Here is a 16,165-nt window from a genome sequence, read left to right as displayed (position 1 = left end):
ATGACTTTATTTTGAGCCCTGACTGATGGCAGGAATTTATGACTTTATTTTGAGCCCTGACTGATGGCAGGAATTTATGACTTTATTTTGAGCCCTGACTGATGGCAGGAATTTATGACTTTATTTTGAGCCCTGACTGATGGTAGGAATTTATGACTTTATTTTGAGCCCTGACTGATGGCAGGAATTTATGACTTTATTTTGAGCCCTGACTGATGGTAGGAATTTATGACTTTATTTTGAGCCCTGACTGATGGCAGGAATTTATGACTTTATTTTGAGCCCTGACTGATGGCAGGAATTTATGACTTTATTTTGAGCCCTGACTGATGGCAGGAATTTATGACTTTATTTTGAGCCCTGACTGATGGTAGGAATTAAGTTATGACCCAAGCATGCACTCACATGGATCCAATGACAGTCTTACGCTGGACAGATCTCATATACTGGATGTGCTCCTGCTCCAAGGTGATAACACACTTCTGAATCTCTGCGATGGTCTGGTAGCAAGAGGAAGGGTCCTCAATGTTGGACCCCAGGCCTTGAACTTTGTTCATGCCAACTTCACCATGGTACACTGCCTGGTCTCCACAAATTTCTGCACATGAGCGGAAAATAAAATAAAATAAAAACAAATAAAGAAAACAAATGATCAAACGATTCTAACCCTCTTTCCAAACCCAGAAAAAACTGAAAGAACCAAAACTCATACAGGCTAAAGAAACAGAGGGGGAAAAAAAGATAATTTTGATTCCATCGAAACTAATAAGACTTGGCTTTCAAATCCTGAATTAGACTATAATAATAATAACTTAATAATAATAATAATAATTTAATTTATAGAGCGCTGTTAACAAGCAAGCTCAAGGTGATGTGATAACACTTCAAACATAAACACAAGGAGCTAAAACCATAACTTTTGAGGGAGAAGCGCAGGGCTCTCCAAAGGACTGCCACTTGATAGCCAAGTCTTATTCATTGGATCTAGTTTTATTTTTTAAATAGCTCATTATTTGAAGTAAATTCAGAAAATAAAAGAAATAAGAAAAAAAAAAAAAGAAGAAACATTTTAAATGAGCAAACTAATAAAATGAAAATAAAAGTCCTGAGTTTTGAATTGCTACATAGCCATTGGTTATTTACAACCTTATTAAGTCAAACACAAAGTGAAAGAAAAAAAAAAGTCAATGCTCTGTATTTCAGAATAGTGAATTTAATATACTATGGTAACTATTATTATTATTGTAAATACTAATCAAGTACAATTTATTAAGTCTGCACAGAAATTAATATCACTATATTATAGCTACTTATTTTAAATATCAATATATTATAGTTATTTTAAATATTAATATATCATAGTTATCTATTTTTTTTTAATATCACTATATTATAGATACTTATTATTTTAAACAATAATAATGGCAATGTCATTATTATTCCAAAGATTAAGAATGAGTGCAAAGTTTCGCATGACTAGGCAAACCCAGTTGTGACCTGCATATTTTACCGCATTTCCAGCAGACAAAGCCATTGTCCATCAGCGGTTTACTTACCCTATTTTCATGCAAATAATTTGCATGCACATATCCAGCATAAATTACAAAATAAGTAAAAACAAAATTGTACAAACAGCACCTTTATTACCCCAATATGAAGAGTTTATTTATGACCCAAGTGCTGCTTCCAACATGCTTCCTTTATTGGGGGGGAAAAATAGTGAGCATGATACAAGTTTTGATGGCTTTACTAACTGTAGCGAGGACAGTGACATTAGTGAGACTGACAATTGATTGTGGATGTAAAAAAACTTGTATAACCAACTGGTTATTTTCATCTTCTGTTCCTGGTCTCAATAATAAGGGCTTATTTGTAATGTAGCGGAGGCACCTTTTGGAAGTGTTCTAGGAGCCTTAAATGCCTTCGATAAAGCACCCATGTCTCAGAGTTATACAAAAGTGTGGTGAGAACATTGATTTTGGTTGCTATGTGAAGGGACCTATTCCCCCATACTTTTCAGTTTGAGGTTGGCTTTTGTGAAACGGTTTTTCTGGACACCGAAACATCGCTGGACACTGTGCTGCCCAGGTAGGTCAAGTATTTTTAATATCAACATATTATAGCTACTTATTATTTTTAATATCCATACATTATTGAACTACATATTAATTTTAATATTCAAATACTGCTTGCTATTAATCACAACCTCTGGCGGTACCAAAGAACATGGTTAAACTATTGTCCCCTCACAATTTAACCTAACTAAACAATCAGGACACTGATTGAGCTCTTATTCAAACTGTCTTTTCTTATTAGCTGAAGTTTTTTTGTTGTTTTTTTAAATATTCTTAACTTAAACTTGCTTGCTAAAAAAGTTACCAAAAAAAAATGTACATTAAAATTATTTATTTATACAGTTTAAAACTATATAATATTAAATAAAAAAAAAAATACAGGGGGAATTGCCAAGTTTAAAGTGCAATATAAAAATGTTTGTTACATAAATATTCTTGTGCATATGCAATATATAAAATCAAATCTAGTTAATAGGACTAGCTGGCTGCTCATTCTTAATAAGTCCTAAAGCACCGAAACCATTTTGTTATATATTTCATTTCATTAAACTAGCTGGTTATCACAAACAAAAATGATCATGTCCGATTAACCCTTAAATGACTGTTTATATATTTGTTTATATGTGATTGTATATGTATGTGTGTAATGAATGAGCTAGAACCCATTAAATATGAACCTCTCCTTTTGTTTACATAAAAAAAAACAAGACCTGCCATTTGGTGAAAGATGTCAGGATTAAATCTAATCACTTATTTTTTTTTTTGGGATAGATTTTCATGTTTTTAATCTCTTTCAATCCTTTATATTTTAAATAACAAAATGAACATTCCACCAAGTGGCAGGGTCAAGCTTAGTAAAGAAAAGAATTGAACAAATCATGAACAAATAACAGTTAGCTTTACCCTTCTTTTTTCAATGTTACAAACAAATGTTCACCTTAAATGGAGTCAACTAGAAAATGTATATTTTTCTCCTACAAGGGAAGAATGTTTTCTTTTTAATATCAAAAGTTAACAAAGTCATTTCTTAAAAAAACAAAACAAAAAAAAAACAATAGATAAGTGGGAAGTAAATAAGAGATTATTCAAAAACAAACTGAGAAATAAAGAAATCACTGGTTTCTCCAAAGAAAAAACTATCTTGTTATTACAAGTTATACATTATGTGATGGTGACCTAACAAATAGTCAATTTTATAGATCAGTAGAAGTTTAAGGTTTATTTATATTATAAAATCTAACTAAGAAATGTGTTCACTATGTGTTGAAACATCAAATAATAAAATTAAGTGTTAGCCTTTCAATGCACACTTTCAATAGATATATAAAATAACTACTGCCATAGCTAGCCTAGCGAAATATTCCTGAAACTGTCTACTAATGTAAGAATTATTGAATACAAATCAAAGCATAAATGGTTGGCACAGCTTAGCAAAATCTCTATTTTAGAACCAATACTACAAGTTTAGAGACTAACTAATCAGATTGATTTTAACTTTCTAGTGTTGGATAATTAGCAACTAGTCAAATATGCAAAATAATTTTTAAGAAGGTTTCATCTGATTTTCGTTCCATTGAATAGATAGTGTTTTATATATAACTTTTCAAACTCTATTAACTGAATCATGAAGTCATCTGATGAACTGGTCAACTTCAGTATAGATAAAGTTAACATGATCCAAGCAACATTTAGACATTACAAAATTCAAACACCAATTATCCAACTGAACAGAGTAGTATAATATCAACCAGAAAACTTCCAAACTGATCATTAACGAACAGTTTAGTATGGTCAAGTATGTGTCTGTGTTTAACAAGTGAAACCAAGGAAAATCAACCAGTTTTTTTTATTGCCAATTGTGTGTTCGGCAAAGGTATATTTACGTAGAAATTTCTTGATTATAAAAAGTCCTTAAATAACATTAATAGCATGGAGAGTTGTACATTTGGTAAAGTTTGATTTTGTTGATTACATATTTCTAATCATAGAATGGTTAGTCATAGCCAAGTTGTCTAAACTAGAAATGTATATTCTGGTTATATATTTTGGTTATTAATAGCAAAGGTGACTGGAGTAGAAATGTTGGTTGGAACAAGTAATTATTAGTAATACAATGTTAGGAAAGATGAATGTGTAAATCCTTCTGTCCACAAGACAAAGTTTGACTTTAAAATTAAAAGCAACTTGTAATAACAATAAAACACCATCACAACATAACATAGCAGCTGGATTTTAAAAAAAGGCAAAGGACAATTCCGAATACACAAGCAACGCTCTCTAATGATGCAGTTATCTCCTTCAGCCATTCAAAGGACCAAAGATGAAAATGTTAAGGCTAAAATTTCTATACATGATGAAAACCAATTTGTAATTGTTATGGCTACAGTCATACACCTAAAATAAAACTAGAAATGTATTCCATTACTGCTAGGTTCAAAGTAAGGTGTTAGCAGCTGGAAGGTATATTGAATTAAATAAAAAAAAGAGCTACTTGCTATTAAGTAGAACAAAAAGCAGAAGACAATCAAAATGTTAAAACAAATGGAGGAGCAACAAAAAGGAACAGGGGAGGGGGGATTAGTTCACAACATCAAGACCTTACCATTATATTCAATATCTTCTGCATCCACATAGCCTGGAACAAAAAGGTGGGGGGCTTCTTAACATTTGGTTTATACATTTGTTTTTCAGAGTGTTTCAACCAGTCAACTAGCTTTTAGAAGAAACAGAATTTCATGGTGGCCAGATTTTGAGTTCAGAATCTGCTAAGGAATTTTTACTCGTCCTTCATTTGTATATGCAAAAAAAACATGGTCACTGCTATAATTACAAAAACAAAAAGCTATTTTTTAAAACCTGTAATTACAGTCTAAAGATCTCAAGATCTTGTGGAGGAACTTTTACTCTAGAAAAATCTATCAGTCCAAGCCAGTGTCCAAGTGACTTTGATCCTAACAGGCAACAAAACCCTTAGCCTCAGCAGGTATTTACACAGGTTAACTCTTTCTCTCAGTAATTATTTACCACATTCTGGTGGAATCAACGCTGATATCATCAGTTAGGAGAGAAAGAGTTAATACTAGTACATAAACTAATATAAAAAGTTCTGTGATAGAAGACTAGAATACTTCATGTGTAACATGACCAGGCTAGTTCATTTCTTGTTTGTACTAAAGGTTAATAATGTCATTTGGTCCAATGAAAGACAGATAAGGGAAGTTTCAGAGAGAATTAAGCTTGAAAAAAAAAAAAAACCCTGAGAAATAATCAAATAATTTGTTTCTCCAATGAAAAAAAAAATTTCAAAGGAGCATGCCCTCCCAATCAAACAAAGAAAAGCTCACAGGACAGCACACGCTAGGGTCACACAGGACAGCCAACGCTAGAGTCACACAGCCCGGTGCGCTAGAGTCACACAGGACAGCCTGGTGCGCTAGAGTCAATATCTCCTTAAAACTAGAAAGAGAACTCCAAACAAAAACACTATCTAAAAACAGCAGCTCAAACAAAGGGGGATAAAAACATGCTGGCACTTCAATGTGATGGCAATCCATAACAGGCTACTGCATTTTAGTTTTAGACTCCATTATAACATAAGCTTGTAGTTTCTATGTTGACAACAATGGCAAAAGAATGATGAGGAAGTGGACTTATAGATCTTCAGCTATGTGCTTGTATTTTAGACAGTGGTAAAACAATTCTAGTAACAAATCATCCTGAATTCGCAAGACAAACAAAGCCCTCCAAGTTTTACCTTGCCACTGGTCAATTATTTTCCTTAAATAGTTTTAGTATACAGTCTAAAATACTAGTAACGAATCATCCTGAATTCTCAAGACAAACAAAGCCCTCCAAGTTTTACCTAGCCACTGGTCAATTATTTTCCTTAAATAGTTTTAGTCTACAGTCTAAAATAAACTGAGATGCAATGTAAACCTTTTTGTGTTGTAGACTAATGTAATAGCAATCAGGTTAGACTAAGATATAATACTAAAATAAATTATAGGGACACAAAACAAAAGTTTATGGAGTTAGCTATTGATACTTAACGACCATTCAAACCAAAGAAAAACTCAGAAGATAAACATAAAAAATACTTTAAAAAAAAAAAAAAAAAAGCTAATTTGAAGTGTAATTGTATCAATTAGTTTGGATCAGTCATGTAATTAAATTTGTAATAGATCTAAACCAAAAACAATAAATCTGTGTGATTAATAACATTTTTTACTAATTGATCTTGTTTAGTTCATGCTTTCAGCTTTCTACCACTAATCTGGACCAGTTTAGGGGGATGTATCTGGGTGGATTTTACTGTAATTGGTTTTAAAAGCTTTTGCAAAAAAAAAAGGGGGGGAACATCCTGAATTCAAACTCGTGGCTCACACCTCCTCAGGCAGACATGCTAACCACTCTGCTAGTGAGGTACTTTTGACTTGAGAGGATTGTCTAATTATATATTGTTTGTTTTAATTTAGAGTGATGCCCTATAAAGCAAACTAATTCAGCTTATACCACCACTTCAGTCAAGAACAATTTCTTTCCCTTGTTCAAGATACCAAACAAAATAATTTTAATTACCAATAGTTAATTGACTAATCTGTTAATCTTTTTTTTAGATTGGTTCTTGTTGAAGAAATAAGTGTGCCAAATTTCACCTTGATCTGAGATTGGGTGTCAGAGGAATAAGGTGTACAAAGATTTTTACCAGACACACAAACAGTGAGTTGATAGATAAGCTTTGTAATAATAAACATTCCCCTTCAATTTTTATGTAAAGTCATAATTTAACAAAGTGTTGTGCAATCCTCATCTTCCTTAGCCACTTCATTGGATCAAATAGTAAAAGGTCACCCACAGGAAGCAAGCTGAGTTCTATGCAATATCTAGGCAATAAGCCATCTAGAAAGTCTCCTTAACTCTGATATGACCCGACAGGCTTTCATAAATGTCATAAATGCTTTTTTTTTACCCATAATTTATTCTAGCACTAAAAATGAAGAAGCCTGATTGCAAAGATTGGAGTGAATACCCCAACACCATTTCTGGAAGTGATCATGAGACATTGGGGATGACTCAGTAGCCAATTAGTGACTAGGCATTCTAATTACAATCATGACTGAGCTAGAAGGTAAGCCCATTCAACAGCTACAATACACAAACTAACATCTCTAGGCACTGCATCATCACTAGTTGAATGAAAGAAATCATCACTAAAACATAACAGGATATTTCTACAACACAAACATGTCACATAACTTTAGGAGGGAGTCACTACGTTTCTGTTTCTAATTTAGTATTTTTACAACAAAATTATTTCATTTTATGAAAATTATCTTAAATCTAAAATGGAAGGGAAAAAAGAATGATTAACAGATATTTTTAAAAGATTCAATCTTGTTGATACCAAATAGTCTTTAGAATAACATTATTTTTTTATTTATTTATTTTTTGCTGTTGTTTTAAGCATAGCAGACTGGAGTGGATTTTCATCAGAAAGGTAAAATATAAGTTTATGTCAAATCATAAAGGAAATGAAACATACAAGGATGTTTTCTCTTAAAACAATAAACAAAAGTAAAGTCCCAGAAGCCATAATTCAGAGAGCTAAACACCAGTCTAAGAAGACATTCTAAAGGCTAGATTGTAACAAGAGAAACAATAAAGGCACAACCTTGAGACTAGTTCTGGCTGAAATAAAAGAAAACGTTAAGACTTTAAACCAGTTCTGATGTCAGGGGGTGAAGGGTTAATGATGATGGACTGAAGGATGAAACTATTTAGTGATTGGACTTTCAATACAGTACAGTAGTAGTATAGACATTTCTTGCAACACACCTACACAGTTTTATGTTCTTGCAACACACCTACACAGTTTTATGGCCATCATTTTCTTCAGTGACATAAAGTCTCGGAGATGTTCTCCTAATGCAACAGTCTGCCCATTTTTTCAGTGATTATTGTTTAACTCATAAAACATTGAAGAAACAGAAAGTGAAACAAATGTATATATACTACAGAGGGTGTTACAAATGTAGGCAAAAGTCATCAATACATTGCAATGAAAAGTGAAAACATTATTTCATAGGAAAATCCTGACATTGAGATGAATGACTGAAAAAAAATAATGCAAAGCAATTAAAGCTGTCTGCACTGGATCAGAGTAATAGGGAATATGAAGTGTCATTACACATCGAGAACTCTCAATGTCACCATCTCCAGCTGTTTTATAAGTGTCCACTAGTAAACAAAACTTGATATCCACTGATGACTCACTCTCCACTTTCACTACTCAAATTTTACACAAGACTAAAAAGATTTACTGCTGTGGGGTGAATGACTGTATAGAAAATGACTAAACATACATGTAGCTAATAATGAAGGCCTCATGGCCCCAAGGTCCTTTGTTTTTACTTGTTCCAGCAGGGTTTCCTCTGTTTATGTTTAGTGTATGTTCAATTTGTACTACAGAAAGTCTCACTGACTACAGAAAATTGGACTGATAGTTAAGTATTCTCTGTAGCATATATTTCCTCCCATTAATTGAAATTTGAAAACTGAGCTGGAATATTGACAAGGCAAATAGAACATTACTTTGAATGTGGTTCAAACTAATTTTTACTCAGTGGAGCATCTAATTAGAATGTGTTTACCTTGTAAAGCATCTAATTAGAATGTGTTTACCTTGTAAAGCATCTAATTAGAATGTGGTTCAAACTCAATATTTACCTTGTAGAGCATCTAATTTATCTATCTGGTCCAAAAAGAGTGAGTGTATCTTCTCCACCTCCCTGTCAGAATCAAAATCAGTCTGGATGTTGGTCAGCTGTAACCCACTGGTCACTGGAGTACATCCAGACAAGGAGTGGTCAGTGGACTTGCAACTGTCAAAATAAATACAAAATACATAGAAAAGGATGAATTAACAATCCTGAAAAGAAATGTATATTAATGTACAAATAAGGCTAAATTGACTCTAACGACAAAAAAAACCCAGTAAAATTTTGATTCAGAACTGACAGATTCTAGTTGAGAAGAAGGGAAAAAAAAAAAGCATCAAATCATTCACACTAACATATTTCTTCTTATTTTTTTGAGCTTATGTTTCTAATTTTCAATATTTATTATTTGGACTTCAAAGATTTGAGTGAATGATATTTTGTTTATAAAACTATTTAAAAAATGCTATTCTAAGCACACACAAAATTGCTATTTATATTTATGAGTAGACTTTTGTTCTGTACTACGTTTAAGTAAGTAAGATATACAAAAATGTTCTTCAAGAATGAAATATACTAGTGACATTGCATCAATTATGTTGAATCAATCATGTAATCAATTATCTGGGAGAAGATTTACATGCTGCATTCTCAAAAAAAAAGGTTGCTCAAGTCAGAATTTAGACATAAGTCAACATGATAGGAGGCCAACATGTTAAGCCACTGAGCTATTCAAGTACTTAGAAAAATGGAAGGTTTATTTAGTTCATTGTTAGTTTGAAATTTTTATTTTGGAGTGGTTCATGTGTTGTCATCGATGATGAATAATTGTGACAAAGTTTCAACTTGATCCGAGACTCACTCCGTCTCTCTGTCTGGTCAAAATCTCAAACCTTTTGTCTCCTGCGCTTATTCTCTATCACTATTGTTGAAGTCATTTTAATAGTTAAAATCAATGGTGCATAATAATGCAGCCCACATTATTATTATTTAGCAAGTAAATATATTCAATTACTGATTCAGATTTTGAAAACTGTTCATTTGGTACAATATTTTCTCTATTAGTTGACCATGATCCACATTATCAAGAATATCATACACAGTGTTCTTGCAAAACAAATTTCTTTTCATATCAGAATTAATTTTATAAGAATTATTAAAATAAAACATGATATAATAATCATTCTCATGATTAGTACAAGTCTCTTAAACAGTGTCACAGTAGAATTTTCAATAATGTCATAGGTGCGCTGCAGTACTGCTCCTAAATGATCACTTTGTTACCACTACCAACACACTACTTACCACAGCCAATGGTTGTTGATAAAAGCACCGGGGTGATAACTGGGATGTCTGTTCTTATTGCTCTTACAAATATTCATTAGAAGGTTCAACCTAGAGGTAAAGACAAATATACTTTAGTGGGAAAGTCTAGATGAATGATATCCAAGTGCAACAAAAAAACTTATAAGCACTTAAAAAAAAAACATAGATTAAAGCTATATGCTATCTCTGACATAATGCCTCATTTAACTCTTTCTCTCCTAATCAAGGAAATCATCTTTGATTTAATCAAATCATTTAGTGAAATCAACAATATTACCTTGAATGCTTAGAAGTTATTTTTTTCGTTTTCTTTTCCCAAAATGTTTTTAATTGCTTATAAGTAAATCTTGAATAGTTTCCCTTTGTAAAACATGCTGAAAGTTGTTTTCCTTTTCAATCTGTTTTTACCAAAAACAATGTTTTTTCAAGAGTGGAGGCTTAACTAGTTCTTTAGATTGACATTCTGGTAGTGGTAGAATGGGATAATGTGCTCCAGGCTATCCTTCTATTTGTATCAAAGATGTTATATGAAAGGATTTGTGAAAACGGATAAATAAGGCTTGTCTACGAGTCTGAAGTTTAGTGAGGAATGCAGTATTTTCCGTGGCTGTGACCTACATATTTTGCCACACCCAGGGCAACATAACCATTGTCTGCAGGTGGTCGATTTAGATTTTCTTTTCAAAGTCTGCGTTTGTCCTCGGCAGCAGATTTTCTTTTGGTCTCAAATGTGTATCCCGCGCAGGGGCATAGCTAGGAATTTTCTAGCGTTGGGGGGCCTGACCTCTTTGGGGGTCCTGCATTTAGCGTAATTTTTTAATTTTTAATGTAAATACACTCATTTGGGGGCCCCTTTCAAATGGGGGCCTGGGGGATTTTCAAATTTTCCCCCCTCCTCCCCCCACCTCTGTGAAGATAACAAAAAAGATTTATTTTTTTTTAAATTGCTTTTATCTAGCACATATTTCCTGCTTATAATATGCTCGGTGCACTATGGTCCAGTCTCTTTTGTGGACCATCTGAGAGGGTTTCCATTTCCGTTTTGAATTTAGGCACTGGAATTGAACCTTGAGCTTCTTGTTAGACAGCCAAACCGTATGTAACTATTAGTGTTACTTTTTTTTTTCTATGCATGTTTCATCAACATTCTCAATGCACTTTGGTCTAATCTCTTTTGTGGACATGTGAAGGGAGGGAGGGGGGGGGTTAGTTAGAAGGTTTGAGAAATTTACGTGGTAAGTTTGGTTACGTGATTTTACTTGGCACATCTGCAAACTATACCCCTTTAGGCCATGGGTTCAGTAGTGACCAATAAAATATAGAGATTACAGATATTTAACACCAGACAATGGACTTCCTTCGTGACTGTTTTATATGATCAGAATTTAAGTTTGAAAATAAAAAGTAGATCAAATAAATGTTTACCATTCTTTTTCTTCCACACAGTTGTTGGCCTGGACATATAAAGCTTGCTTGGTGTGAACTACTTGAAACATCTGAGGAGAAAACACCAACTAATGAAAAACACAGAAAGTGTCAACATATTAAAACACAGAAAGTATCAACATATGAAAAACAGAGAAAGTATCAACATATGAAAAACAGTGAAAGTGTCAACAGATGAAAAACACAGAAATTATCAACATTACAGTGTACAATAAGACAGGCTCAACGATTATTGGAGATTTTCTGTTCAATTTGAACTTGTTTCTATAACTGTGAAGAAGTTGATTGTTAAATAATTTAACTTTATGGTTTTGATGCTGTGACATATTAATCTTAATTGCTTGTTTAGTGTGTCAAGTTGTTATAATCTGAGTCATTGCTTGACAAACCAATGGCTGGACTTTGTGACTTGTATACTTATATTGACAGCGAATGTCTAAATATAAAGATAATGATCAAAGCTGTTTGATGCAAATGTGTTTAAATATAACAACAATGTTGAAGAATAAACTCATCAAAAGAAATGATAGGTTAGATTGTCGTCTGGCAGAGATTAGTTGCTATTATAAACAAGTTTATTTTCACATGTGACAGCAAACGAATGTTAGTAAAGCAAAACATATTTGTTTGACTTCAAGTTTTAAAAAGCAAAATATTAAAAATTATTTACAAAAAAAAACACGAAGTTATGTAAGGGGAAGAACTCCACCCTTGTCTTATCTTATATAATACAGACGTTACTTCAAAAAAGAAGATGATTACAACTATATCTGTCAAACCCTTGTAGACAGGTCAAGGTCATTAAAAAAAATTTTGAACAGTTTGTCTGTACTCAAATTACACTATGACACTTGGAAAGGATAGACCTTGATAGAAAGTAGTTCAAGGCTACCGTAGGTCAAGAAAAATAGACAAAGAAAACAATCAAATGTAAGCCAAGTTGAAGGTTGTTGAGGGGACATAAGACATAATGGTTCTAGATGATTCTATAAAAAAGAAGAGAAGCTTATTTTGTTAGCAAAGAGCTTGGAATTATTTGGTTAGAAAGATTTAGAAGTCACTAGTTTTAAAGTAAAAAGTTGGATGGTTTTATTGATCATCATTATTGTATCCTGTATCTGCTATGCACAAGAGCTATATATTTAATTATATATAGATTTACAGTTTCAAGTTTTTAAAACTTTAAGGCAAGATAATTGTATCTAGAGTGGTTTGAACTATAATAACGACACCTCTGAATCCACATGTCACTAGCATATCTCATCAAGCAAACAAAACAAATTTGTGACAATATCTATCAATAGTGTAGAAGTTATTTCCATTATTCAATATCAAACAAAATAATTAATTACCAATAATTAATTGACTAATTGGTCAATTTTTTTATTGATACATGTTTTGTTAGGTACAATAAATAATTGTTTAAAGTATCAACTTGATCGGAGAATGCATGTGGGAGAAATAGCGTTAACAATTATTGAAGGGGACTAAACCCTACTAATTTAGCCATATATCTAAATAATGAAGGATTAATTTTCCTTGCTGGTATTAAACAAAAATAATTAATTATATCACTAATTAATTGACTAATTGGTTAATTTTTTTGTGTTGATTCATGTCTTGCCTATGCAGATGAATAATTGTGAAAAGTTTCAACTTGATCAGAGAATGAGTGTGGGAGGGAGACATAATGTGCACACACTTTTTACCAGACAGACAGACAGAGTGAGTTGATATAAGCATTGCAACAAAAACAAAAAAGAAAAGTTGAATGCCTCAAAACAATGAGGATCTTGATAAACTTTATTACTTCTCCATCAAATGATAGTAGTAGGTCTATATTGTTAGTAGCTAGTCAAACAGCCAAACATGTCAAAAACATAACATTAAAACAAGGTTACAAAGACAGTTTGTGTGGAAACACAAACTCAAAATCGGCCCCCAAAGTGGTCTACCTAGAGTCTTCACAGCATCTACATAGATCTATATTCATTTAGCGTACACTTATATTTTTTAAAATAATAATTATTAACCTTATCCATACATTCAAAATTAATAACATTTTACATGAAATAAAATAAAGAGAAATTTAAAAAGATTTATTCTTCTTACAAAATTAGATAAATTGGCAACACAAACAAAAAAAAATGCTTGACCTATTTTAGTTAGGTAGTAGGTCTACTTGGACCAGATATTCCCCTCGCAAAATAAAAATTAATATCTCCATTGTCATACAAACTAAACATAGATCTAGCTAGATCTAGACCTAGTTTTAGATCTAAATCTAGATTCAAGATCTAAGTCTAGGTCTAGAACTAGTAGACCTAAGACTGTTCCTTGAGGTACACCTGAGTTTACTGTTACCGGTGTTCATTTAGAACCATTTATTATTACAGTTTGTTCTCTCCCTATCAGAAAATCTTTAATCCAATGATGCAATTGGACCATCAATGTCAAAATATTTTAATTTTTTAAGCAAACTATGGTGATGAACTTTGTCAAAAGTTTTGGAAAAATCTAGTAAGATAGCATCTATTTGCTCACTGTTGTCTAAACCTTTTGAAAAATCATCATTTAGTCCTATTAGTTGTGTTTCACATGATCTATATTTCCTAAAGCCATGTTGGTATGGAGTAAGGACATTATGTTTGTCTAAGTGGTTTATGATGTTGCTACATATTATGTGTTCTAGGATTTTACATGTGATGCTGGTAAGTGATACTGGTCTGTAGTTTCCTGGGTCTGATTTTTCTCTTTTTTTAAATAGAGGGGTGACATTAGCTTCTTTCCAGTCCCTTGGTACTCTGCCCTGGTTAAGAGATGCCTAAAAAAGTATTCTGAACACTGGTGCTAGCTCATTGCTTAGTTCTTTGAGTAATCTAGCTGGAATACCATCAGGTCCAGATGCTTTATTAGGTTTGATGTTGGCTAATAGTTTTTGGATTCCCTTTTCTTGTATTTTTATATCTCCTATGTTGTATACTTGGTTCAAATTATGTAATATGTCTTTGTCTCCTGGGGCTGAGAATGCTGATGCAAAGTATTTGTTTAGGATGTTAGCTTTAGTTTCATTATCATTGTGTGTTAAGTTGTCTTCCCCTTTTAATGGCGCTATGCCTGTTGTTTCCATTTTCTTAAACTTAATGTATGACCATAGTATTCACTCTTCAGCTGTCTGCTTACTTTTTGGGTTAGATGTTTAATTTTTATGTAGCTCTTTTATGTCCTTAAGGTTTTGGTGTTTATCTATAGTTAGTGTTTTCCAATTTATATCAGGTAGGTTGAAATCACACATAATCCATAATCTTGATATAGAATCTAATATATCTAGACTAGAACTCATATGAATTTGCACATTTAATCTTAAAATTACTAGACCTAGGCCAAAGTTATGATCATGAATAGAAGGCCTTTTGTTACAGAGTAATGCCATTACTAATGGTGTACTATGCTGTTAGTATCCGATTCATTTCTTAATCTGATACTATGTTTACCTAATAAATAAATCTACACCCCTAAGCTGTCAGAAGATAAGTTATTGTCATAATTAAAATTTTGTTCAAATTATTAATACATTTATTATAAATATATCTAGATTTGGGCTCTATTTAGTCTTATTAAGACTGTCAAGTGTAGGCCCCTGCAATGAGGATATGTCAAAACTACGCGCTATAAAAGTAGTTCGTTATTTTTTGAAACTTATAACTAAAATGAAGTTCGTATCAAAATTCTTTTTTATAAACAACATGTGAATCAATATTCTATTCAATGAGTTAGTTAATAAATGGAAAATATATTTTATAATGAACCATTGACTTTTTTTTACCATTGTGACCTTAGATGCAAATTTTTTATACCAATGTGTGAATCTATGAATGAAGCTTGAGATATTAATGAAGAAGTCCATGACCTTTTTTAAAAAAAAGTTATCTCCCTTTAAGTTTTTCATTGAAAAGTGGTGTAATTTTTTTTTAAAATCTGCTTGCATATATAATTTTAAAAATTACATGGTTCACTTTTGGAAAAGAAAAAAGGAGGTGTTGCATCAGAACTTTGAATGATCTAAAATATCATGATGTCCAATTTTTATTTTCTCTTCTAGTTTCTGAGATATAAACGGGACGGAAGGACGGACAGACAGGCCACACAAAACTAATAGTGTCTTTTCCCCTTTCAGGAGGCCACTAAAAAATGGTAACACTTGTAGCTTCAATATTTTGAAGCCTTTTAAAGTTAATGAAAAAAAAAAAAAAGATTTTGGAAAAAAAAATTATATGAATGAAACAAAGTTACCAAATTAACCACCTTAACTCTCTAATGGCATCAACAAAAATCTTATTAACAGTATTATATATAGTATAGTAAGAAAGTGATTGGATGCTATATACTCACATATTTCATTTTGAAGGATTCTTCTTCTAACCTTTCCACTGCTAATATATCAGTAATATGGATTTCAAACAAAGGTTGCTTCTCACCTAGAGAAAATGATAAATGTTTGACTAGTCACAAAACTGGAGTAGGTATTCCTACACACATATTTAGTCAAATAGCAAAAGTGGCAAACAAGTCAAAGCTGTAAAATATTCAAAGAGCATTTTG

General features: G+C 32.2%; 1 protein-coding gene across 2 annotated transcripts in view; it reads right to left on the bottom strand.

Moving 5' to 3' along the window:
- Window positions 1-16,165, bottom strand: part of LOC106053487 (ras GTPase-activating protein 3-like) — a 70,434-nt gene that overhangs the window by 14,377 nt on the left and 39,892 nt on the right. The window contains exons 18-23 of one of the 2 annotated variants that reach the window (XM_013209044.2): window positions 15,956-16,041; window positions 11,543-11,613; window positions 10,097-10,186; window positions 8,802-8,956; window positions 4,678-4,710; window positions 406-598 (exon numbers count right to left, since the gene is read on the bottom strand). In XM_013209044.2, coding sequence (XP_013064498.2) covers window positions 406-598; window positions 4,678-4,710; window positions 8,802-8,956; window positions 10,097-10,186; window positions 11,543-11,613; window positions 15,956-16,041 — 628 coding nt within the window. The remainder of the gene's footprint in view (window positions 1-405; window positions 599-4,677; window positions 4,711-8,801; window positions 8,957-10,096; window positions 10,187-11,542; window positions 11,614-15,955; window positions 16,042-16,165) is intronic. The other variant, XM_013209046.2, reaches the window with a different exon arrangement.

Source organism: Biomphalaria glabrata, chromosome 15, assembly GCF_947242115.1.
Source record: "Biomphalaria glabrata chromosome 15, xgBioGlab47.1, whole genome shotgun sequence".
NCBI lineage: Eukaryota > Metazoa > Mollusca > Gastropoda > Planorbidae > Biomphalaria > Biomphalaria glabrata.
Note: the sequence above shows the minus strand (reverse complement) of the source record. Positions and strands in the feature narration are given on the sequence as shown.